This window comes from Tamandua tetradactyla, chromosome 13 (assembly GCF_023851605.1).
Source record: "Tamandua tetradactyla isolate mTamTet1 chromosome 13, mTamTet1.pri, whole genome shotgun sequence".
Taxonomy (NCBI): Eukaryota; Metazoa; Chordata; class Mammalia; order Pilosa; family Myrmecophagidae; genus Tamandua; species Tamandua tetradactyla.
In genome coordinates, this window is record NC_135339.1 from 60,717,198 (window position 1) to 60,744,156 (window position 26,959).

Consider the following 26,959-nt stretch of genomic DNA (forward strand, 5'->3'; position numbering starts at 1 on the left):
TTATATATGCAGAACAGAATGATCAAAATAGGAATGTTGGCATTTGCTTTGTGTTTTTTGGTATTTAAAAAAATAAAATTAGAAAATATTAAAAAAAAAAAAAAGAAACCTTGATACCAGACAAGTATCAGTGAGCAATGTACTCAAATGAGCAATTCCTGAGACACCTGGGTTTCAGAGTTTATAGCTAGGTGGGAAGCAGGAGATCTGATGACCTGTTGACCTAAATATCTGCCTCCCCGAACTGCAGTAATTCTAGTAGTTTTATAGTATCAAAAGATGGGCAGGTTTTAGGATACTGAGCAGTGGCCCCAGATCTCATTATCGAACTAGAGGTGATCTAATTATCGAGCATGTGCAGACGGCTGAGATGCTCAGTCATAGAACGTAAGAAAATGGCAGCCTTAATATGATGATGGGTGTGACTTTTAGTATTATAATAAGGTATAGATGACTTAGAGGTTAAAGTCTAAGCTACTGTGCATGGCAGGCAGGCCCATTTAGGTTAGAGCCAGCTTCAGTTTTCAAGATAACATTGGAATTCGGGTGGGCTAGTTCTTGGGTTGACCCAAGGCTCCTGATTAATAAACATTAGGGCTGTCTTTAGTGATCATAAGACTCTGAAGTAGGAAAACCAGATAAAATGGGTACAAGTTGTCACAAGGTTTTTACAATCACAAGGGCACAAGATAACAATCATTATCTGAGATCAAGGCAGCTGAATTACAATTCAAAGATTTCAGGTATTTTCTTCTGTCTACTTGAATATGCCAGAGAGTAAAGAAAAGATTATCTATATGATTCAGTAATCATAATTATCCCTGAAATCCTAACTTCTCGGTTACCATCTATTCTAACTCATTAAACCCAGCTATTACCAAATTACAGAGCCCTTTTTTCACATTAACACACACAGGAAACTATAACATTTTGAGAAATATTGACCAAGATATACGTAAGAATAGAATTAAGAAGGCCAAGTTCCCATTGAGAATGGGGCTTTTTTTTTTTCTTATTGGCAGGTGTTTTTTTAAAATTTTTTATTGACGAATCTTCACACAAACATTCCATACATGGTGTACAATCAATGGCTCATAATAGCATCAAAGTTGTATATTCATCACCATGATCATTTTTTAGAACATCACTCCAGAAAAAGAAACAGAAAAAACTTACACATACCATACCCCTTACCCCTCCTTCTCATTGACCACTAGGATTTCTAGCTGCCCAATTTATTTTACCCCTTATCCCCCCTATTATTTATTTTTATCCCTAGTTTTTTACTCATCTGTCCATACCCTGGATAAAAGCAGCACCAGATACAAGGTTTTCACAATCACACAGTCACATTGGAAAAATTCTATCTTTAAACAATTGTCTTCAAGAATCAAGTCTACTGGAGTACAGATCAACAGTTTCAGGTACTTCCCTCCAGCCACTCCAGTACGCTATAAACTTAAAAGGGGTCTCTATATAATGCATAAGAATAATCTCTAGGATAACCTTTCGGCTCAGCTTGAAGTCTCTCAGCCACTGAAACTTTATCTCATTTTTCTCTTCCCCCTTTTGGTCAAGACTTTCTCAATTCTTTTATACCGGGTCCTGGCTCATCCCAGGAGTTCTGTCCCACGTTGCCAGGGAGATTTACACCCCTGGGAGTCATGTCCCACATGTGGGGGGCAGGGCAGTGAGTTCACCTGCTGAGTTGGCTTAGAGAGACAGACCATATCTAAGCAATAAAAGAGGTTCCCTGGGAGTGACTTTTAGGCCTAATTTTAAGTAGGCTTAGGAAGGGGGCTTCTTTTCAAATGCTAAAAACATTTTGGCACTTTGGTATAAACGTGTTTCTAAACCTTTTTTTCATTAACATTCTCTAAGGAGAAAAATTAAATTTAAATTCTTCCTAACAAACTCCCAAGACCAAGCTCTGGATCTTGAGACTTGCTCTTGTGAAGCTCATTTATGTAATGGAGAAACTTAGACTACTTGTAGTTAAATTCCTAAGAGTTACTTCCAGAAGACCCATTCTGTTGCTCAGAAGTGGCCTCTCACTCTCTAAGCCAACTTTGCAAGTGAAATCATTGTCCTCTCCCCCGCTATGTGGGGCAGATACCCTAGGGTGAAAGTGTCCCTGGAAACGTGAGATATGATTACCAGGGATGAGCCTGACCCTGGCACCATGGGCACGACAACACCTTCCTGTCCCAAAGAGGGAAAAGAATTGTAGCAAATAAGGCATCAGTGGCTGAGAGAGTTCAAATAGTCAAGAGGCTACTCTAGAGGCTACTCTTTCGCAAGTTCAGCTAGACATTGTTACTTATCATGGTTTGCCAACCCCCAACCAAAACTTTTCCTGCCATCCCTAAAGAACATCTTGGGCTTTATCTGAGATTCTACAGAGGTTCCACACACTATTACTTTCCAGAAACCTACAACCTCCAGTTGGGGTCCTAGGCTAGATAAGTCCTGAAACCGAGAGGCCAGCCTCACCCAAACATCAACTAATTCCATCCACCTATCCCATATTATCAACAGTCCTTTCCCACATGAAAAAGTTAGACTGAGCATAGCCCAAATACCTGTAAAGATCGGGAGAAAGATTAGAGGAGAAGGTTGAGTTATGAGAGGAAATAGGATTTAACAAATGAATGATTGCTGAAATCATTATATTGATATTTCTTTTAGTCTTCAGTGCCTTAGAGCCGCTAGAAGTAACAACCTAAAATTGTGGAATTGTAACTCATACCAAACTGGAATCTGTTCTACAGCTAACTGTTGTGGTGCTTTGAAATTTTTTTGTTTTTTTGTTTTTTTTGTACATGTTATTTTTCAGAAAAAAAGAATTTCTTCCTAACAAGAGAAGTTAAATGCTATAGGAATAAAATTCTGTCAGGTAGGGTTGAGTTTTAGAAGGCCATAAACTATTTTAAAATCTAAGGCTTTCTTCCCCCAAGAACCAGTTTTCGTCCCTAGAGTTAACATCACCCCTATTGAGAATGCATGGCTTAAAGCTATGTTTGGGGAGAATGGTAGAAAATTGACAGAAGGTAGAATTACTTGTCCCAGTTTGCTTTTGTCTTTCCTTATGGAAGGACAAACATATTTAAATTGGAAGCAAAACAAATATTAGGAAGGAAATTAGAATGGAAGGTGAAGAAAAAATTAGTACAAGGTCATGTAGTCACTTCGAATCTGTTCATAGCAAGCAGGCCCCATCACGTATCAGGTATAGGGCACACTGAATGAGGCTCTCAGAAGGAATGCCAGGGATCCAGCCAGGAAGGGAAGGACCTGGAAACTATATTCTGTGTGGAAACACTGAAGCATGAAGGTAGGGTTCAAATGGAAAAGCAAAAACTCCATGGACTCTCTGGGAAATGTGATATATATTTAAGTGGCTATAATTGCTTCAATAGACTGGGAGGGAAGATCTGATGGTCTGGAATCACGGAGTGATATAATCCTCCTTATAAGTCCATGAAGTCCAGTTTCTTAAGTAACGTAAGAAGACAACTGGCCACTAAACCATAAGCCCACAAAACTGAAGTAGTCATAGTCCAATGAGTTTGCTAAAGTGAGGTACAAGAATATGTTTTAATTTTTGCTTTAACCACTAGTAAATCTCCCCTAAAGCACTCATGTTAAACCACAGGTTACAGACTAACAATGGATCACAAAATCGATTCCATGGATCTTGATCAGCATTTTCATTTTATTTTTTCATGAATTAGAACACAATAGAATGGACTAGAAAATATCAGAATACACCACACATAGTAAGGTAGGTAAATTGTTTTTGAAAATTTTGCTTCCATTAAATGTGTGTATGCATGTGTATTGACGTGATCTAAATATATTTATTACCGTGATCATCCTGAAAAACTAAAGCGTAGCATTGGGGACACAACCATGCAGAAAGAGCAGGAAGACTGACACTCTGGATTGAGGTGACAAGTTTTAATGACACAGCCAACAACCACAATCACACTTGGTTCCTTCAGACAACCCGATATGTGAGACTAGACTTTATACAGAATCAAACAACATGCGGAAGCACATGAGCCTCACGGGTGACGCTCCTGCTTCTACTGAGAGGGGCAAGATCTCCACAGCTCATAATCAAACTACTGTTTTATTTTTCTTAAATAAAAATCTTAATTTGCTCTGGGCTCCACAAAAGCTCTAATCACCGGGCCCCATTTCTTTTCAAGAGATGTTTTCTCTTCTGGTGAGGCTAGCTAAAAACAGGCAGCCTCACCAGCTCAGCCAATCCAGTCCTTCAGTAGTCTCTAATACACGATATACATATATATATACACAGCTAGATTTGTGCAGGCAGGGAACACTTGTGATGTAGAACCGCTTTGGTGGTGCTGGTTTGGAGGATGCTTCTTCACTGGATTTTGGTGACTGCTTCATGGATGGAATTGGCCACATAATCTAGATTTTTGGTAGTTAAGCCACACATGTTGATTCGACCACTTGGCAGCAGATAGATGTGTTTTTCATTGACCATATACTCAACCTGCTTAGCTGTTGAAAATCAAAAGAAGATATAGTCAGAGAAGTAGGAATCCTTTAAGCAGTAGAAGTTCAGTGACTATATGTCAATTACAATTCTTCTTTCTCCCTAACGGGAAGCAAAACAAAGGAACCATTTTATCCAAATGACAAACAACAAAATAAGCTAACTAGATTCTAGAAAGTATCTCTTATTAATTAACTATCTAATCCTCCAGAAAGCTCAATATGGCTCCAGAAGTCACGCCTCCTTCTGATAGGAATTTTACTCTGGGACTACCATCTTCCAACCAAATTTTATGTATTACATTCACTAGGATGCCCCTATCAAGTAAAGGTACCCATCAGTCTTAAGAAAATATTCCATTGTTATGAAAAATTGGTTATGAATGCTTCATTTCCTCTCTATTGTTTGCTTTTATCCCACCCTTCAGAAATCCACCAAGATGCTTGACAGGGTCAATAGTTGTACATGGTGGTTGGGGAAAAAAAAAACAAACAGCATCTTCCCTACCACTCTTCCCCTTTATGCTACAGAAATGAATCCATGCCACCCTTCCTTCTAACACACACCTTCCATTTTCCCACTGCTACTAATTCAGTTAATTCTACCTCTAGTAATATTTTTCACCAACACACACAATTCTCAAGTTTACTTTCTCCCACTTACTTCTAACTCTGACTCAGTTATCTCTACCACTTGTTATTTTTGGTAATTAATAATAAACAACTTAGTTGGAAAAGTCTAGGAATAATGCTAGTGATGTTTCTAGAGACAAAGGAAAAAGGAAAGCCCTAAGTTCCAAGGCGAAATCTCTAAAAGCTCCAGAAGTCCTTTAAACATGACCAAAGGTGGCCTTCAACTTGTACAAATTTAAGTGATTAAATTTCACTATCTTTCTTGTTTTGTTACTAGAATTACAACCTTGTTTTCCACTAGTTTTTTCTGACAATATACAGAATTTAGTTACAGGCACCATTTGTAGCCATGGGTTTAGGTAAGGGTATGTTTCTATTTTCAAATGATTGAGGTATAGAAGAGCTGGGGAGGTGTAATCCATTGTAAAACAGGAGCAACGTCTCTCCCACTAGGACTGGAATAGAGAATGGCTAGCTCTGTCTATCCTAGGTTTTGCAGAGGGCAACACAAAACCTCTTACACACTTGAGGATCCTACTGAACGCTGAGGAGCAACCTGCCTTTGATATTTCATTTTTACAGGACACTATTCAGTGCCCCATGATAAGTACCATGAGAATGAACCAATAGATTGGAAAACTAAAAAGACTCTGACCTGGCACCAGCAGCCTTCATTCATTTCTCAGCTCACTTGCTCAGACAGATGCAGGAAGTCTTTCCCACGTGTTTGCAGAAATGCATCATATATGAAATAGGAACAGAAGCCTGTATTTCCTTTATGCTACAATCCCTATAGCCTTGCTCTAGGTTGCAAATCCACAATAGGATTTTAGCTTATTTTCACCTAAGTAATTAGCATCCTTAAGAAACAACCAATTTGACAGAATGGAATAATAAAATCATAATAATCAGAGGGACAAACACTACATGCCAGGCACTGTCATTGTCCTAAGCACTTTGTTAATTCAACTGTTGACAGTAACTTTATCATCTCCATTTTATGAGAAAGGGCAAAAAGAAGTTAAATAAATTTTCCAAGGTCACACAGCTAGTAAGTGGCGGCTCTGGGATTTTAATGCAATGTGGCTCCCAAGTCTGGGCTTTAAACCAGGATACTAAGCTGCCTTTCTGTGGAAGCAGAAAACCTGGACTCTACCAGCTTCCTGTGTGCACCCCCTTCAAAGAAACAAAGCAAGCAAGTTTCAGAAGAAGCTGTGACTGGCCTTCATTGTGTAAATTAAAGTCATTCAAGGAAATAAAGCTTAATCTCATATACCAGCAGCACCTCACAATTCAGTAAAAGCCAATGCTGAGTGGGCTAGATCTAGTAATAGGGGAAAAAAGGCCCAAAAGGATATTTGGGGGATATATGAAAAAATTAGAATATAGACTGTAAGCTTTATATAAATGTTAAAGCTCTTGAACTTGATAACTGAACATATCTGCGGTTACATAAATGAAATATCCTTGTTCTTCCGAAATTTACATGAAAATATGTGTTCAAGGAGCATGAAGATTATATTCATTCTCAAAATGTTTACAAAATTAATTGATGGATTGACAAGTGGACAGATAACATGATACAGCAAATGTGGTAAATGTTAAAACTGATAGATCTGGGTGTTGAGGAAGGGGTGATAATACTGAAGTTCTATGTATCAGTTTTTTATTATTTTTACTCATGATAAAAAGTTTAAGGGTAAAAAAAAAAAGCCCATGCCCAGGAAGCAGTAGTTTCAGTAACAGAACCACCTACCCTGTTTGATATAAATGAAACTTCTCTACTTTCGGGGGGCCAAGGAAATTATCACAGTTAAAGAAGCCAGTAAAATGTATGGGTACTTTCACTACAAAAAATCCGAGATACACATACATAATTTTTTAAATATAATTTTCAGGGCTTCACAGATCCCCTAAGGTACATCCATGGATTTCTGGTTAAAAGCCCCTGTTGGGATGGACAGATGGAAGAATGAAATAAAGGAGGTATTATAAAAATGACAATTGTAGAAATTAGGTGGTAGGTATATAGGTATTCGCTATACAACTCCAACAACCTTTCTGTATGTTTAAAATTTTTCATAAAATGTTGGAATTAAAAAAAAATTTTTTAAAAAGAGTAAAAGGCACTAAGTGCTAAAAATATTAACTTTTGCAATATTCTCGTCATTTTTCCATTCATAATAAAACTAAATTTCTACTTTGGACAGTGGGGGTATATGGATCTTTATAGGAAGACATCCCCAACTTGCGAGTTTTTAGAATATTACTACAAAAGACCATTTTTATTATACACAGTATTATAATTTTGTAAGGATGATTTTATTTTTTAAGTGAACCAACTCCCTCTTCCATAAGTGTAGGACATCTACAGCTAACTGAGATGCTCCTTTACATTCTTGGGTTGCCTTATTTTACTGCAAAGTATTTCAAGGGCCCTACAGTAAAATTTCTACCACCTTTCTTGTTTATATTTAACTCCTAAACTTTTCTGAGCCCAATTCAAAGCAGTACTCTTGACAGCTCTGGCTTTAGTACCTCCTGGTGCCCCTGATTTCTCACCATTACTCAAGCTAGGCACACAACCCTTCCTAGAGCCACTAGGACCACAGGCTCCATATGCAGGTAAGTGGCCACATCTGTACCATGCATCCAGAGGCATAGCCAGTAGATGTTCTGGAGTTACTTACTAACTGAATGCATCTCTGACATCAGAAGGGACAGCCAATTGCTGATATGCCCTACTAGACCTACAAGACCATGCATAGCTACCTATTAGATTTTTAATCAGCTTTTAATTCCAATTACCAACCTAAGTTCCTATTTATTATGAAATGGAGAGAACTTAGAAACCTTTCTTTTCTTTCCCTGCCTCTGTACTGCACTGTACTTCATCATGACTGGTCCATGGGGGGCTGGAGTGGGGGGAGGCCTGCCTGGGTTGCTTTAAAAAAAAAAAAAGTTTTTTATTGTGAAATATACAATGAAAAGAAAGAAAAAGCAATAACTTTCAAAGTACACATCAAGTAGTTACAGAATAGATTTCAGAGTTTGTTACGGGATACCATCCCACTATTTCAGATTTTTCTTTCTGGCTCTGAAACACTGGAAGCTATAAGAAATATTAATATAGTGATTCAGTAGTCATACTCATTTGTTAAATCTTATTTTCTCTGTTATAACTCCTCCTTTTCCTCTGATCCTTCTCCGAATCTATAGAGATCTTTAGGCAACGCCTGTTCAGACCTCTTCATGTTGAGAAGGGGTGCTAACACTAAAGGATAGGGGGATGTCATCAGTTAATAATCTTGGATTGGCTGATCCCTTTGGATTTCAGGATTTATCTGACCTGGGAACCCCCTGGAAATTATAGGCTCCAGGGAAGCAAACTTAGTGCTATATGACCTCAAATGCTCTCCTGTTAACTCTAGGGCTCAGACTGAGACCCTATAAAGTTTCATGCACTATCTAACTGAAGCTTGCATAAGAGTAACCTCAGAATAGCCTCTTGACTTCTATTTGATCTCTCTTAGCCACTGATGCCTTATTATACTTTTCCCCCTTTTGGTCAGGAACGCATTGTTGATCCCATGGTACCAGAGCCAGACTCATCCCTGGGAGCAACACCCCACGCTGTCAGGGAGACTTTCACCCTTGAATGTCAGAGGACAATGACTTTCCTTGCAGAGTTTGGCTTAGAGAGAAAGAGGCCACATCTGAGCAACAAAAGAGGTTTCCTGGAAGCAATTCTTAGGCCTCGTTATAGGTAGTCTTAGCTTCTCCACTACGGAAACAAGTTTCATAAGGGCAAGCCTCAAAATCAAGGGTTTAACTCCTGGTGCCTACCCATGCAAAAAAAAAAAAAAAAAAGATCAAGGGCTTAAGATAATCAAAAAGTAATGGCAAAGTCCCTTGAGGGATGGGAGAAAAATATGGAACTATTAAATTTTACCACTGGGGAAATCCCTGATACTATATCAGACATTAGGGACACCCAAATCAATAGGCAAAGCAAGGAAAATCATTGTCCTCTGACATTCAGGGGTGAAAGTCTCCCTGACAACGTGGGGCATGACTCCCAGGGATGAGTCTGGCTCTGGCACCGTGGGATCAACAATGCCTTCCTGACCAAAAGGGGGGAAAGAAGTGTAATAAAATAACAAAATCTTCAGGCTTGCTCTTGTGAAGTTTTTGTATGTAGCAGAGAAGCTTAGCCTACCTAGAGCCATGCCTGAGTTACTTCTGGAGGACATCTTTTGTTGCTCACATGTGGCCTCTCTCTAACTCCAACTCTGCAAGTGAAATCATTGCCTCCCTCTACATGGGACATGGCATCCAGAGGTGAAAATTTCCCTTGTGGCATTAGAGATGACTCCCAGGGATGAGTCTGGCCCTGGCACCATGGGATCAACAATGTCATACTGACCCTAAGGGGGAAAAGAAGGGTAACAAATAAGGTATCAGTGGCTGAGAGGGTTCAAATAGAGTCAAGAGGCTACTCTGGAAGTTACCCGTATGCAAGCTTCAGTTAGACATTGCTACCTTTTACCATAACCTGCCAAACCCAACCAAAACCATTCCAGCCAATCCTAAACACCACCTAGGGCATGAGATTCTACAAAGGTTTCATGTACTAGGGTAATATTCCAGAAACCTATAACCTCCAGATGGGTTCCTAGACCAGATAAGTCCTGAAATGCAGAAGGGCCAGCCTGTCCTGAAATGCAGAGAGGCCAGCCTCTCCTGAATACCAACTAGTTCCATCCCCTATACCATATTATTAATAGCTCCTTCCAACATGAAAAGTTAGAATGGGTATAGCCCAAATATCCCTAAAGAGTGGGAGAAAGATCAAAGGTGATGCTGGAATTATACAGAGAAAGTAGGGTTTCACAAACGAGTATGATTGCTGAATCATTCTATTGACATTTCTTTTATTCTCCAGTATCTTAAAGCAGCTAGAAGTAAAAACCTAAAATTATGGAATTGTAACGCACACCAAACTGAAATATGTTCTACAACTAACTGCTGCAATGTGCTTTGAAATTTAGTGCTTTTTTGTATCTATGTTATTTTTCACAAAAAAGAAAAAATTTCTTCCAGCGTCCAGTGTTTTAGAGTAGCAAGGAGGACAAATCTGAAATAGTGGAATGGTAACCCATAAAACCCCCTGAAATCTGTTTTGCATCTACTTGTTGAAGTGTACTTTGAAAATCATTTGCTTTTTCTTTCTTTTCTTTGTAGATATGTTATATTTAACAATTAAAAACATTAAAAAATGAAAAAACTTAATAATCAATTGTGATGATAAATGCACAGCTATATGTTGATACTGTGAACCACTGATTGTACAGATTGGATGATTATATGGTATGTGACTATACATCACAATAAAATTGCATTAAACATTAAAAAAAAAAAAAATCGAGGGCTTAGCCTATTTTCTTGGGCATCCCCAATGGTTGAGAGGGTACCCAGGGTTTCCCAGAAGGGAAAGTTTATGTAACCTCTTTTTGAGGGCCATTCCTTAAGACTAGGAAAGACCTGTTAAGAAATTCGATCTGTATATGATCACGTATAAAATCTATACTTAAGACTAGGTAAAGCCAAAAGGTACCTGAGCATTTATGAGAGTCTTATCATAAATCAAGGCTCTAAGTTTCAAATTCCGTAGCTTCTCAGCACTGACTCTGAGCCACTTCCTAGCCCATGTAAATGAAAATATCTTGGTTATGGATCAGCAGAACAGGCTATTCTGAGTCCCAACAGGTTCAGAAGATGAGTGGGATACAATGAGAAAACCTAGTTTGTTCTGGTCCAAGGCAACGGATGATTACTTAAGTGACAGTTAATGCAGGTGAGCTCAAAAACTTGGCCCAAGAGGAATACTGAATGTCTACCTGAGCTGAGGTACTCGATCTGGTGGGGGCCACTTACGGTTTAATCCGGTGAAACTGAACATTCCAATTTGCTCAGTGATATGATTCCAGGTTCCAGGGGTCTTGAGGGCTTCCAAACGTGCTCTGAGTTCAGACCTCATGGTCAGAATGCGGTCAGCCATTGTCTTCACATTATCTGTCCTGAAGAGTAGACAGAGATATAAATACCAATGTAGACAGGCAGGATTGTTCACTAAAACGTGTAGATTCAAACACTGTAATTTAATTTATAAGCTGAAAATGGGCTCAGGATCTGCCAATTATGATTTGTGGGTACACAGATGGATGGGCAAGCAGACCAGAGAGCCACATTGATCAGAAAGAAGGAGAAAACTGTGTTGACTAATGGAATCTAGTGCTGGTCATATCACTAATGCTTTAACACAGGTGTCATTGAGGTGCTGGTACAGACAGGATGATATATTTTGTCCAACCTAATTAAATAAAAGTGGCAGTTTTAACTATTAGATAAAAACTGCTCCATTTCAAAATAAATAAATGTAAATTAAGATGAGAAAGAGAAGCCCAAAAGTTGTCATACTAACTGAAGTTGGATATTCTTATTCCATCAAGAATTCCTTGATGTGTTTCTCAACTTTAACGAGAGGAAACTGGGTGGCAGAAGAGTGGGGGAAACTACCATTCGCTGAGTGCCTTTAACTGTGTTCCAAGTATATTAAGCACATCTAAGGCAGATACCACCCCCATTTTACAGAAATATCTAGATTCAGACATAAAAATAATTTTAAATAGTAAGCTAAAATAAAAGGAAAGTACCCAGTATAATTTAATGGGACAACTGCATTCCCACCCTTTGCTCATCAGGCTTTGAATCCCTTACCATTCCTTAAAGAGCTCTGGGTTAGAAAGGGTACATGCCACGATCCGAGCTCCCTGAGCAGGAGGATTGGACCAAGTAATTCGCACAATCTTCTCCAACTGGGAAAGGACGCGCAGGATGCCATCAGGTTCCTTCCCAACCACAGTCAGATTCCCTACTCGCTCATCTAGAGAAAGGGATGACAATCAGTCTTGGCTGTGATGATGGAGGGGAACAGTGCGGGGGCAGGTGGGGCTGTAACTCGGGAGAACACTCACTGTAGAGCCCGAAGTTCTTGGAGAAGGATTGTGCACAGAATAGCTCAAAGCCTTCAGACACAAAATAGCGAATGGCCCAGGCGTCTTTCTCTAGGCTTCCAGATGCGAAGCCCTGATAGGCTGAGTCAAAGAAGGGGAACAGAAACCGGCGCTGCGAGGAAGGAAAGTGAGTCAGGGCAGGAAATCCTTCTGGAACCCACCTCAGACACCGGCCTTCGTTCCCCAACGGGTACCTGGAAAGAATTTCTAATTCTGTCCTTTCTCCTATTTTTCTTTTTTTCTGAACCCAACCACCACTTCACATATGTTCCTCTGCTCAGCTATACAACAACCAACAAATTTAACAACTTCGGTTAACTCTACTTTTTTAAAGTATACTGTCCTAGAGAGTAATGATGCAGCTTTGCCAACTGAGTTTAGTTTTGAGGCTCGGAGGTAATGTTCTACGTTGGTGTACTCTTCCCTTGAATTCCTGATGTGACAAGCTCCGTCAAGGTAGGAGATAGGCTCAGTACCTCTAGGGCCTTCTCACAACCTTAGGGCTGTTCTACTGGGTACTCAAGATAGTAGCCTCTATTCTTGTCACTCTGCTCTCAATGAGCTCTCCACACTGAACTGCTTCTCCAACTGGGCTCTCCTTGTATAATAACACTTCCCTTGCTCCTACCTTCACAGGTCATCTCCCACAACCATCAGACTCATCTCCTATTGGCTCTGGAATCCATTTGTGTCTCTCTTTCCCACTGCCACCTACTTCAGGCCACCATCAACTTCTGACTAAACTTTGGCAATAGCTACCTAATTGATCTCCCACTTATCTCCCTTGTCCCCTCTGATTCCACCTCCACCCCACAGTCAGCGTGACTTGGAGACCCTGCAAACCTGATCACATCGTTTCTTGACTTCAAATATTTCAGCCGCTGTCAGTGCCCTCAGAATAAAAGTCCAACCCCTCAGCACGGGGCCTGGTCCCTATTACCCCTCCAGCTGTATCATTCACCCACCAACCAACTCTCTTTGAACTCTATGCCCAACAAAAATTACTTTCACTTCCTTAAATGGGCCATGATCTCTTTGCCTTGGGGTTTTGACCATGCTGTTCCCTCTGCAGGAAACACCTCTTCCCTGTAATCACAGCATTACAACTGCCACAGTACTGTCTGTCTGCCCCATACAGGCTATACACTCCTTGAGGATTGGAACCACATCTATGTCATTCACTGGTATATCCCCACAGTATCTGACTCATAATAGTTCCTCAATATTCTTTGAACACATTAATGAATATACACACTTCAAGCTAGAAATTCTAATCTAGAAAGTTATCCCAAGGGAAGGATAAAATAAGTTTTATTACATAATCTTTCATGAAGACAAAAACCTGGAATAAACTTAAACGTCTATTCATTGACTTAACTGATGCCTATTGTGATATCCATTCATAGAATACAGCTATGAAAAACGATGCTGCAGTCAATGATATATAAAGTAGTAAAAAACAAAGCACATCACAGGGTATGGACAAAATGATCCCATCTTTGTAAAAAGTATATATGTGTATAACTATACACACATACACACACACACAGCCTGACATTCTATTTACCAAAACATTAATAGTGGGTAAACGGATTTACAGTTGATGTTCATTTTCTTCTTTGGGCTGTTCTCCATTTTTTTAATTCTTCAATAAACAGATACAGCTTTTAAATATATCATTTAATAATACATACTATTTTTTAAAAGGTGCTCTGAAGGGTGCTTACCTTCATGACAGAGGCAATCTGCTTCCACTGCTCTGGAGTGGGGTCGGTCCCAGTGGGATTGTGTGCACAGGCATGGAGGATAAAGATAGAGAACTCGGGAGCGTTCTGAGGAGAAGGAAGCTGCGTCAGCTCTGAGGTTCGCAAGCACATCAATAGACAGAGTAAGCAGCAAACCAGTCAGCAGTGAAGGGCACAGGGGCCGCTGTATGCCCTTATTTTGTGCCATTTCAGAAACCATCATCTGACTTGGGAAATGTGTCTCAGTCTCTCATTTATCCACTTCTGACAGCACCTGGCCCTTTACTCTTCCCCTAAATCACTCACCTCCAGATCATTCAGGAGACCCTGGAGGTCAAGTCCTCTCTTTGCTGCATCCCAGTAACGATAGGTCCGAATGTCTTTAAAGCCAGCAGCAGAAACTACACCATTATGATTCTCTGCAAACAAACAGGTAGAACATTGAATGCTTTTACAGACACAAGAAGGCATCACTGGAAAGGATACAACACAGCTTCCAGACACCAAACAGGCTCCATTTCTACCGAGCAACATCAAGACTCAGGGTTAAGATTTAGATGACTGTAACTAAGAACAAGTTCAACCAGTTATATTGATGCCAAACGTAAACCCTGCCACAGTGGTACTTCCTGCATCTACAGTTTATGCCTCCTCTGGGGAGTTTCAACACATACTGAAAATAAATCAACCAAGAAGCTTGAGAAAGAATATTCCAACATGAATTTGAGCATCAAGTTTCTCATGCACTGCCATAACCTATTGCTCAAACCATTTCCAAATATCAGTGGGCACAGGGCTGAGTTTCATTTTCTTTGTAACCAATGAGAGTTATGAAGATGATTCTCCCTGGATTCTCTTTTTCTCCCCTCGCCATAGCTAAAAAGACTCACCCCAGGTTGGGGACGATACGTAGACGGGTGTGTCCTTGTTGTTTGTTCCATTGTACCATCGAGCTAAGAACTCGGCTCCAATTCGAAGGGCACCTGTTCCGCCCAAAGCCTGCACAGCCCCTACCTGAAAGAGAACAGGCAGGGTCACTGGGTGATAATGGTGAAGTCAGGTAAGATTAGGGAGAAAAAGGTAGTAATGCTGTGTATTTACTTTGTGTCTGCTCTGCACAAGCCCTTTAAATGCACTATCTCATCACAGCCTCACAACAACTCCATGAAGAAAACACTATTATTTGCCCATGTTTAGAAATGAGCAAACGAAGGCTAAGAAATATGGAGCACCTTGCCCAGAGTTACCAGCTACTGAGTGGTACGGCCTGGTCTCCAACTCAGGAAGTCTGCTCCATCTTCATACAACCCAGGAAAGCAAGTTCTCTGTCCCCAAGTTACACCTGAGGAAACTGATTCAGAGAAGTGGTTTACCAAAGGATACAGAGTTGGTGAGTGGCAAATCTGATTCTTCTTACTCTAGATCTAATCACTATGCCCTATTTATATTGTTCTGCCTGTCTATACCTTTGGTTTTTGCCTTTTCAACGTTCTAGTTGAAAAGATTTCAGTATAACCCTTTTGGTTGAAAAATGGTAGAAATTATGTGTTCCCTAACATGTCTAGAGGATTGAGGAGAAAGAAGAAAAAAGATCACATTATAAAGCCTATCTAAATAAAATAAAGAGGGACACACACCAATCTAAGAATAGCGTCAGTCTCTGGGGAGGGCTCTAGGATAGAGAGCAATTGTCAAAAGGGACTGTGGTATAATCTGTAAATTGGTTTAAAAATATGGAAAATGTATTCATATATTATTTGTAAAATTTTTAAACCTATCTATAGGTCTTGGATTTGCTGTAAAATAATGTAGCTATGGCTGGCAGGGGATGAGGAGAAGTGGGGGGGAAGGGAGGCAGAGCAGTGTATAAGATTAACCACATGCATAGCTGTTAAAGATCAATGATAGATACAGTCAGTTAGTTCATTTTGCTCTTTTCTCTCCTTTTCATATATATTTGAAATTTTCCATATTCAAATGAAAATATTCTTCCTAGTCAAAGAAAAGCTTCCTAAATTGTGTTTTAAAACTAGCATAACTTTGATGTTAAAATATGGAGAGAGAAAAAAACAGAAAAAAGGGAGAGAACCCATCTTTCATGAATATCAAGAGTAACTTCTCAAATAAACAATGAATCTAATAGAACATTAAAACATATACTTTTAACAAGAGAGATTCATCCCATCAATGCATGATTGCTAAGAAATATATTATAAAATTTGTCATACTGTTAGTTGAAAGAAAACCCAAATGATCATTTTTAAAAGCTTAGCCACTCCTGGGCAGTACAACGGTGACTCAGTGCCAGAATTCTCACCTGCCATGCCCATGCTAAAATTCTCAACCCGATTCCCAGTGCCTGCCCATGTTAAAAAAAAAAAAAGCTTAGCTATTCCTGACACAAATGCTCAGCAAAACAGGAAACCATGGATACTTTCTAAAAATAACTGAAAAATTTCATTCAACCTGTAAGTCAGCTTCATGATGAATAATGAGTCATTAGCAGGAATCCCATGTGAGCCAGGAACAAGACAATGACACCAATTATCACCACTATTATTCATCACTGCTCTATTTGTATCCAAAGATCTGTGTATTAGTGAGCAAATTCTGAAATGTGAAACATAAGTGAAATTGACATTCAAGGATATGAGGAACTGACCACAGCTGCATGTCAGAGAGAGAAGGGAGGGGACTGGATTGAAAATGTCAGTGTCTGTGAGATCTCTGTCCCTTACAGTGATCCCTACTCAGCACTGAGCCCTTTCCATGACTTTGAAGGGTTTGCTTAGTATTATGACCTACCTAAATTACTCATGCAAATTGCCACCAAATGCACATTTATTTTTCTTTATGGGTTTGTTATCTAGCTAAGTTGAATGTCAATGTCATATATTATTTCAGGTACTTCAGATACCTAAGCAATTCTAGAATCCTGATACTTGCTATGCCAATGAGCGAGGACTCCCCCAAATATGGTTTTAAGTTATCTTGGAAACGTGATGGGTACAAATGGGTATCAGTGAAAACATTCACAAGTGTAGAAACAGTTCAAGTATCCATCAACAGATGAATGGATAAACAAAATGTGGTAAATCCATGCAATGTAATACATTCCACAATAAAAAAGACTGAAGTTCTGATACAACTTAAAGCACAGATGAACCTGAAACATTATGCTAACTGAAATAAGCAAAACACAAAATATTGTATGATTCTACTTATATGAAATACCTAGAAGAGGCAAATTCATAGGGATAGAAAGTAAATTTGAGGTTACCAGGAGCTGGAGGGAGGGGAACATGGGAGCTACTGTGTAATGGATACCGAATTTGTTTGGTGTGATGAAAATTTTGAGAATATACAGTGGTGATGGTTGTACAACACAGAATGTAATTTATGTCACTAAACTGTACAATATAAAGATGGTTAAAATGGCAAATTTTATATTATGTAAACATAATTTAAAACAAAAAAAATCGCAGAGAAGATGGCGGCTTAGTAAGACACGCGGGTCTTAGTTCCTCCTCCAGAAAAGCAACTAAAGAAACAGAAACAATACGAAACAGCTCCCGGAGCCACGACAGAGACCAAAAAGACAGCGTACCCCATTCTGGAACGGCTGAACGGGCAGGGAGAATCCGCTGCGGTGAGATACCCGAGGGGCGCGCGTTTTCCCGGCCGGGGCGGCTGGCGACTGGGGTCCCCTCCACGCACGTGGCTCCCCGGTCTGACTGGGAACGTTGGATAGCGGGGCCCTCCCGCCACGCTTGGCACCTCAGGCCAGCTGGGCAATTTGGACCAGCACTCCCCCAAGCTGCAGCGGCCGGCGACCCCCCCCCTCCACCCACGGTTTCCCGGGCCGACTGCGAGATTCGGATTGGCAAGTTAAAGGAGTCACAGCATCTTTTACTAGTGGGCCCCGCAGACAGACGAGCGCCACGAGCGCCACCTACTGGGCAGGAAAAGAAAAACAGAGCCCAGAGATTTCACAGAAAAACCTTTCAACCAGCCGGGTCCCACACCCAGGGAAATCTGATTAAATGCCCAGACACCAGCAGAAAATAATGGATGACGCTTGGAAAATTGAAGATATGGCCCAGTCAAAGGAACAAACCAATAGTTCAAATGAGATACAGGAGCTGAGACAACTAATGCTGAATATACGAACAGAAATGGAAAAACTCTTCAAAAACCAAATCAATAAATTGAGGGAGGACATGAAGAAGACATGGGCTGAACAAAAAGAAGAAATAGAAAATCTGAAAAAACAAATCACAGAACTTATGGGAGTGAAGGACAAAGAAGAAAAAATGGAAAAAACAATGGATACCTACAATGGTAGATCTAAAGAGACAGAAGCTACAATTAGTGAACTGGAGGATGGAACATCTGAATTCCAAAAAGAAACAGAAACTATACGGAAAAGAATGGAAAAACTTGAGCAGGGGATCAGGGAACTGAATGACAATATGAAGCGCACAAATATACGTGTTGTGGGTGTCCCAGAAGGAGAAGAGAAGGGAAAAGGAGGAGAAAAACTAATGGAAGAAATTATCACTGAAAATTTCCCAACTCTTATGAAAGACCTAAATTTACAGATCCAAGAAGTGCAGCGCACCCCAAAGAGAATAGACCCAAATAGGCGTTCTCCAAGACATTTGTTAGAATGTCAGAGGTCAAAGAGAAAGAGAGGATCTTGAAAGCAGCAAGAGAAAAACAATCTGTCACATACAAGGGAAACCCAATAAGACTATGTGTAGATTTCTCAGCAGAAACCATGGAAGCTAGAAGACAGTGGGATGATATATTTAAATTACTAAAAGAGAAAAACTGCCAACCAAGACTTCTATATCCAGCAAAATTGTCCTTCAAAAATGAAGGAGAAATTAAAACATTTATAGACAAAAAGTCACTGAGAGAATTTGTGACCAAGAGACCAGCTCTGCAAGAAATACTAAAGGGAGCACTAGAGTCAGATACGAAAAGACAGAAGAGAGAGGTATGGAGTAAAGTGTAGAAAGAAGGAAAATCAGATATGATATATATAATACAAAAGCCAAAATGGTAGAGGAAAATATTATCCAGACAGTAATAACACTAAAAGTTAATGGACTGAATTTCCCAATCAAAAGACATAGACTGGCAGAATGGATTACGACCCAGCAATACCACTGCTAGGTATCTACTCAAAGGACTTAAGGGCAAAGACACAGACGGACATTTGCACACCAGTGTTTATAGCAGCATTATCTACAATTGCAAAGAGATGAAAACAGCCAAAATATCCATCAACAGACGAGTGGCTAAACAAACTGTGGCGTATACCTACGATGGAATATTATGCAGCTTTAAGACAGACTAAACTTATGAAGCATGTAATAACATGGATGGACCTAGAGAACATTATGCTGAGTGAGTCTAGCCAAAAACTAAAGGACAAATACTGTATGGTCTCACTGATGTGAACCGACATTCGAGAATCAGCTTGGAATATATCATTGGTAACAGAGACCAGCAGGAGTTAGAAACAGGGTAAGATAATGAGTAATTGGAGCTGAAGGGATACAAACTGTGCAACAGGACTAGATACAAAAACTCAAAAATGGACAGCACAATAATACCTAAGTGTAATGTAACTATGTTGGAACACTGAATGAAGCTGCACCTGAAATATGGTTTTTTGTTTGTTTGTTTGTTTGTATCTTTTGTTTTTGTTTTTTCTTTTTCCTTTATATATATATATATTTTTATTAGTATTATTATTTTAATTCTCTTCTCTATATTAACATTCTATATCTTTTTCTGCTGTTTTGCTAGTTCTTTTCCTAAATCGATGCAAATGTACTAAGAAATGATGATCATACATCTATGTGATGATACTAAGAATTACTGAATGCATGTGTAGAATGGAATGATTTCTAAATGTTGTGTTAATTTCTTTTCTTTTTTTTGATTAATAAAAAAAAATTTAAAAAGCAAAAAAACAAAAAAAATCTTCCAAGGCACAATTTTTCCTGCGCTTGATTTTTAATTCTATCCTGAGTAAATTCATTAATTTCATTAGGAAGTTAGAAAGTCAAGCTGACTAGACTGAAAATGTGTTTGGAAAAAGATAAACCCACCTCACTAACTGTGCTGGTTTAAAAGGATGTATGGACCCTAGACAAGTCATGGTTTAATCAAAATCTCATTTCATAGAGGCAGAATAATCCCTATTCAATACTGTATGTGTGAATCTGTAATTAGATCATCTCCCTGGAGATGCAACCCAATCAAGAGTGGTTGTTAAACTGGATTAGGGGAGATGTGTCTCCACCTATCTGAGTGGGTCTTGATTGGTTTACTGGAGTCCTATAAAAGAGGAAACATTTTGGAGAATGGGAGATTCAGAGAGAGCAGAGAATGCTGCAGCAACACGAAGCAGCGAGTCTGTCAACCAGCGTTTTGGAGATGAAGAAGGAAGACATTTCCCAGGGAGCTTCATGAAACAGGAAGCCAGGAGAGAAAGCTAGCAGATGAGGCAGTGCTTGCCATGTGCCCTTCCAGCTGAGGGAGGAAAAACCGTGACTGTGTTCACCATTTGCCTTCTCGGATGAGAGAGAAACCCTGAAATTCATCGGCCTTCTTGAACCAAGGTATCTTTCCCTAGACTGATTGGGCATTTCTATAGACTTGCTTTAATTGGGACATTATCTCGGCCTTAGAACTGTAAACTAGCAACTTATTAAATCCCCCCTTTTTAAAAGACATTCCGTTTCTGGTATATTGCATTCCGGCAGCTAGCAAACTAGAATACTAACATAAAATAATCCTCAACATGCATGACACACGATGCTTAAAATTTCAAATTCTTAAATTATCATTCCATTAAAAGATATTGAACATAAGATGGCATCTGTGTAAAAAATTGTTCTAAACCAATCAGCAACAAACAGAAACAAGTTTTTGGTGACACAATAATCAACTCAGCTATTCTGTGAACCAATTTTTGGCAAATTCATCTAAAGCCTAAGAAAGTCCTGCATTTGGTATGCAGGCAAATCATAATACCAAAGAAAGTAAGTACAGACTTCTCAAGGAGGCAGGCAGCTGGACCTGGGGGGTATCCAAAACAAGGGAAATTCAGGAAGCATTGGTGTGAAGCGAGACAAAGCAGGCCTCTGTACCTATCATATATGTCAGTATATAAATTGTACTCCTGATTTAGCCACACTATCTGAAGAAATTCCTGCTGAACCCTAGAAGACTTGTCTAAGACACCAACAATTTGCTGATGTTATGGTGTCTCCCTCGGCAGAAGTAGGAGAACTGAGTAAGAGCAGCTTGTGGGGAAGGCCACCATGTCCCATTCAGCTGGGTGCCCCAAGTAGCTCACATGGTACTTGGCACATAGCACTAAATAAATGTGTTAAACTAAATGAAGAAAGAGGATCATGTTCAAAAGATCAGAACCCCAACAAAAGCCCCAAATCTCCTAGAGGCAATGATCAAAGAGCCTGGAATGGTATCATTGGCACAGAGGTACGGCCCCGAGCCCTCCTACCCCCAGTGGCTCAGTAATTTCAGAAGCTCAAACACTGCCATCCAGGGGATGAGAAATGGAACTCTGGTCTGGATTCTAAGGTCCAGAAATAGAGGCAGTGAGGAATCTATGAAATAAATAGGTGTCCTCAAAATGGCTGAGGTAATGTTAAATCTTGAGAAGAAAAATTTGAGTGAAGACACAACTAGTTTGTTTTCTGGTTCATTTGTTCCTTCTTTCATGCCACATCTCCATCAAGCTTAGGCTCAAATGTCACTTTCATTTTCTACCTTGACCATCCTGGTCAAAACTGTAGCCACCCTCACTTTCAACCCCATTCCTGACCTGCCTTGCCTGACTTTATATTTATAGCACTTGCTATCTTTTAATATACTCCATCATTTTATTATTTTTTATGTTTATAGTCTACTTCTCCCCACAAAGCTGGAAGCAAGGGCAGGGGTTTTCATGCGTTTTGGTCACCTCTCTGTCCCAGCATTAAGACCATGTCTAGAACTAGTGGTGGGCACTCGTTTGCTGATTGAATGAACATGTGAATTCAAACATTTGAGAATCTTTGAGATGCCAGGCTAAGAGCAAAATGATTAAGATTTACAAGGTAATTAAGTGAACCAGCATTCCTGCCCTGGGGAAAGATTTGTGGTTTTGTGGGAGAAAAAGTTACAAAATTATACATTAAAGTGAGCACAATAAGTACAGTGCTCTGAACAAAGTTCTGTAATAACATAGAGGATTCAAACATCCAGCTTGCCCGAGATAGGTACGGATTCAGCACATAAGTGAGCCTTGATCAGGGTCCTGAAGGACTTGGAGGTGGAGCCTGATGAGTCAGAAAGTGAGAACAGCATTCCAAGCAGAGGGAATACAGCATGGGCCCAGTGGGTCTAGAAATCAGCAAGGCTTTTATAACGGCAGAGCCACAGGGGGCCCAAAGAGGAGTAAGTACTTGGCAGAACAGGATGATGCCTGGCTATAAAAGGTGCTGTATGCCAAGCTCAACATCTGGGTTCACCCTGTAGGTAATGCAGGAACACTGGGGGGGGGCGGGGGGCGGGGGCAGGCAATATTATTAGCTTTATTTGCTAAGGAAATCATTCTAACTGCAATGTGCAGAATGCACTTGATGGGGAAGAGACTAGAAAGAAAGAAGGTCAATTAGGAGGCTACTGAAAAAATCCAAATGAGATAATAGAGAGTTGAACTAAGATAGTGGCCTGGGGATAGTAAGAACTACCAGGAAAAGAGAAAAGATAGCTCAGTAGAAACTGGTACTTGAGTGATGCTGATACCAAGAGGATACCCTAAACCGGGGTGGGGGTGGGGGGCCTACGAATAGTTAGCCTACTGTGAAGACTGTCGTTTAGGTTTGTCCGAGGGTTGAAAACACAGAAACACAGGGTGAAGGATGAACTAGACTAGGGGAAAGAGCTGTGTTCCCAGACCAGGCCCTACAAGCAACAGCTCCAATTCATAGTGTAAGTGATCAAAACGGGCATTAATGGGTAGAGGAACAAACATCTACTTAACATAGTTCAAAACTCTATAAGAAATAGGCATTCTTAGAGGAGGATGGTCCCCAGCACAGAATCTGTTTTCATTTTGTCAGCGCCAGGATTTCAACTGATTTATCTTATAGCATCTCAGAAGATGGCCACCCCCTCACCCTTCACCCCACCCCAGCCACCCCGCTGCCAAAGTTCTCCACTTTCAAACTTCACTGGGGTTCTCCCCTCCCTCTGTAGAAACACAGATTTGAAGAGCAACTTCTCAATACCACCCTAATCTGTTTTGTAACATGTCTATCTGTATTCCTTCAGCTCCTTGAAGCAAATAAAGTCGTGGTCTCTCACACCAATCCAAACAAAACTGACTGTTTACTTGCTTAAGTGCTGACCTGAGTTCCAAGAACCTTCATCCTGAGCCTCTGGGTTTCCTGGGAGGTATATGAATGTGCACACGTGCAACCTCGATTCTACTCTGCCATTCTCCTTATCAAGGCAACTGGGGAACATGACATATAGAAGGAAGAAACTGCTAGAAACAGCATGTGGAGAATAAATCAGATGCCTCCAACATGTGGTCCCTTCAATTCATGAACTGGCTGCACTACTACACAGGCCCAGGGAAGCAATAAAGGCAGCTGCTTTAAACTGCACAATCCCTAATCAGACTATTACAAAAACCTCAGCTCGTCCCCGTCCCACCCACCTAAACAGGTTTATCTTCTTCAAACATTCTTGTTGCCTAACTCCTGCTCAGACTCTCAGTTGGCTTATGTCGAGATGCCAGCCTGCCTGATCTGGCCACCACGTTCCCCAGTTCTAATCAGGAAAATTTCCTCACAACCTAAACTTGCTTCCCTCCTACTTCTAACCCTGAACTCCTACCACCCAAGACAAATACCCCTCCTTTTGCCCTCCCACATCTCGTGGTTCTCAATCCTGGTTGTACTTTAGACTCACCGGGGGAGCTTTTAAAGTGCTACCTATGGTGGGATAAGGGCTCTAAGATTCTGATTTAATTGGTCTGGCCTGGGGTCCAGGCAGCAGGCTCAGTTTAAAAAAAACTCTCCAGATGATTTTTCTGTACAGAGTTGAGGACAAGTACCCTGGCCTCATTCACACATTTCTCACGGTTCAGCTCAAGTCCTGTGCCTGGGCCCTCACTGGTCTCCCTCTCATCAAAATTCCTGTAACACTGAGATTCTGCACCACATGCTGTCATGCCACACATAGCCTGCTTCCAAACGTTTCTAGTTATAAATAAAATACATACCAAGAAGAACTTAAATGAGAAGTGGTAACATCAAGGCTTTAAGAATTAAAGACAGAACTGGCAGGGACTTCAGAAAGCCATTAGGTTAGCGGCTCTTGAACTTCTGGGAGTTCCCTTTGAAAACCTGATAAAAGCTATGAACCTTCTCCCCAGAAATAAGCACATACACACAAAATCCTGCTTGTAATTTCAGGGGCTTCTGAGACCCCTTAAATGATTTCCTCTGCAAGTGCTCCTTATGGACCATGAACCCAAAACTAGTCCTTTTCTAACATGTAGATGTAGGGATTAGGAGATAAATGAATTCTCTACAGCCCAGAGTCGTGGCAGAGTGGGTTCCACAACCCAGATCTCTTGATCATTTCATTAAACTCTTTGCTTGGCATTTCTACTGACCACTAAAATCTGATCACCTATTGCACAAAACTGGAAGATGGAGAAGCCATGCTTTGTATATGGTCACATTATTTGCTTGACCAAGTCCCTGAAGTCACAGTACTTAAACCTTTATTCATTGACAATTCTATAGACATAATACCTAATACTTCAAAACAAATTGAACTTCTTTTTACCTTCACAGTTTCGAAAGAGAAAATATATCCTCATCCAAAACTTACCCGTTTCTCCTTGAGAGCGGGACTGTCATCCCCAAGGGCCAGGCGAGAAGCACAGGTGCGGTATTCAGGGAGGCCCAGAATCGGCAGGTACTCGTGGTTGAGGCTACTGTCATTAGCAAGCTTCTGCTCCACCTTCCTCACGACCGGCAAAACCCAGGGCTGGCAATCATCTGTACGATAAGCTGGAATGTGAGAAAAAAGGTCAGATCAAGGAGGAGTCTTTAGGCTTCATACAAATAAGAGTTTGGGACTGTGAAAAGGGAGAACCCCATCACCTTTTGTTCTAGTTTGCAAGCTGCCAGAATGTGATATACCAGAAATGAAATGGCTTTTTAAAAAGGGGAATTTATTAAGTTGCAAGTTTACAGTTCTAAGGCTGTAAAAATGTCCAAATTAAGGCACCAACAAGAGGTTACCTTCACTCAAGAAAGGCCAATGAAGTTCAGGGGTTCTCTCAGCTGGCAGGGCACATGGCAAAGTCTGCTAGCTCTCTCTCCTGGCTTCACGATTCATGACACTCCCCCCGGGGCGTTTTCCTTCTTCATCTCCAAAGGTCTCTGGCTGTGTGGACTCTAAAGCTTTTTTCAAAATGGTTCCCTCTTAAAGGGCTCCAGTAAGCAACGCTCCCTTGAATGGGTGGAGACACATCTCCATGGAAACAAAAAATAAGATTCTACCCTGCAATACTGAATAAGGACTAAAGAACTTGGCTTTTCTGGGGTACACAACAGATTCAAACTGACACACCTTCCAATCAAAACAGAGCAATGAAGGTCACTGCTTTAGTTTGCTAATGCTGCCAGAATGCAATACACCAGAGATGGACTGGCTTTTATAAAGGGGATTTATTTAGTTACAAATTAAGTTCTTTGGAGGAAAGGCAGCTGGTTTTCCTCTGGCTTTCTCTGTAACAGGGGAAAGCACATGGCAACATCTGCTGGCCTGCCCTCCCTATTCTGGGTTCAAACGACTTTCCCCATGGTGATTTCTTTCTGTGTCTCCAAATGTCAGGGTGTGAGTGCTAAGCGGAGGTGTACTGGGCTGCCGAGCTGTACTGAGCTGCTACTCTCTCTTCTGACTTCTCCTTTTAAACCTCACTCATTGCAGAAGGCAATCCCCTTAGCTAACTGCAGATGTAATTAGCCATAGGTAAAATTCACATGCTGATAATTAAGCCACAGAACAATGTGACACCATCACCTGGCCAAGCTGACACTTGAACCTAACTATCACAGACATTAAAACAACATTTACTCACTTACTGCGTACCTACTTTGGGCCAAACATCTGCTAGGTACTTATGCAAATAGTACTCCACCCCACCAGGAAGTAAGATCAACACAAGATCAATCCTATCACCACTCACTGTCCCAAAAGATTTCCAGAAAAGGGCTGGGTACTACCTCAGATGAACCCTGTACCTCCAAAAATAAACATGAAGGGACAGGACTAGCAGTGAGTGAATGCCCTCTGATGGAAGATCCCAACATCTGGTGACACAATCACCCAAGGACCTGCGTGAACACATCATGGTCTTCTCTGTATTTCAGCGTAAGCCAGTGTTTGCCATTTTAACTGTCATACTTCATCTGCATCACATTTTTATTGGTCAAAATTCATCTATTTCATAATATTTAATTTTGCTTACTGCAAATACTATGCATTTCTTCTACACTACTGGTGTTTTTAGTTTATTTTGAATTAGCCTATCATCAACTGCTTTTTCCTCAACTCTACTGCTAGGTTGGGATACAGATTTAGAGGGCAGCTGCTTTGGCCTCTTACTCCTAAGCCAATAATCACCCTAGGAAGGATTCCTGACAAGGGATCATTTGCCTCTACTTGAATATTTAGGTCTCCAACAATCCCATACTTAGGTAAAAGAAAGTGATTCTGAAATTGAAACAAAACTTTATAGTAGTTCTAATTAAGTTTTAGCTTGTCGATTTCTATCCAATATCAATCCTTCAATTTTTTTAAAAATCACTTTTTAGAGTGGTTATTGTCTATTGAACAATACACGGTGATTGCAGAAAA

General features: G+C 40.4%; 1 protein-coding gene across 1 annotated transcript in view; it reads right to left on the reverse strand.

The window, feature by feature from the left end:
• Nucleotides 1–3,695: 3,695 nt before the first annotated feature.
• GOT1 (glutamic-oxaloacetic transaminase 1) overlaps nucleotides 3,696–26,959 on the reverse strand; it is a 31,589-nt gene continuing 8,325 nt past the window's right edge. The window contains exons 2-9 of the mRNA XM_077125705.1: nucleotides 24,923–25,104; nucleotides 14,875–14,998; nucleotides 14,291–14,403; nucleotides 13,967–14,071; nucleotides 12,201–12,351; nucleotides 11,944–12,109; nucleotides 11,101–11,243; nucleotides 3,696–4,536 (exon numbers count right to left, since the gene is read on the reverse strand). Coding sequence (XP_076981820.1) covers nucleotides 4,397–4,536; nucleotides 11,101–11,243; nucleotides 11,944–12,109; nucleotides 12,201–12,351; nucleotides 13,967–14,071; nucleotides 14,291–14,403; nucleotides 14,875–14,998; nucleotides 24,923–25,104 — 1,124 coding nt within the window. The 3' untranslated portion in view covers nucleotides 3,696–4,396. The remainder of the gene's footprint in view (nucleotides 4,537–11,100; nucleotides 11,244–11,943; nucleotides 12,110–12,200; nucleotides 12,352–13,966; nucleotides 14,072–14,290; nucleotides 14,404–14,874; nucleotides 14,999–24,922; nucleotides 25,105–26,959) is intronic.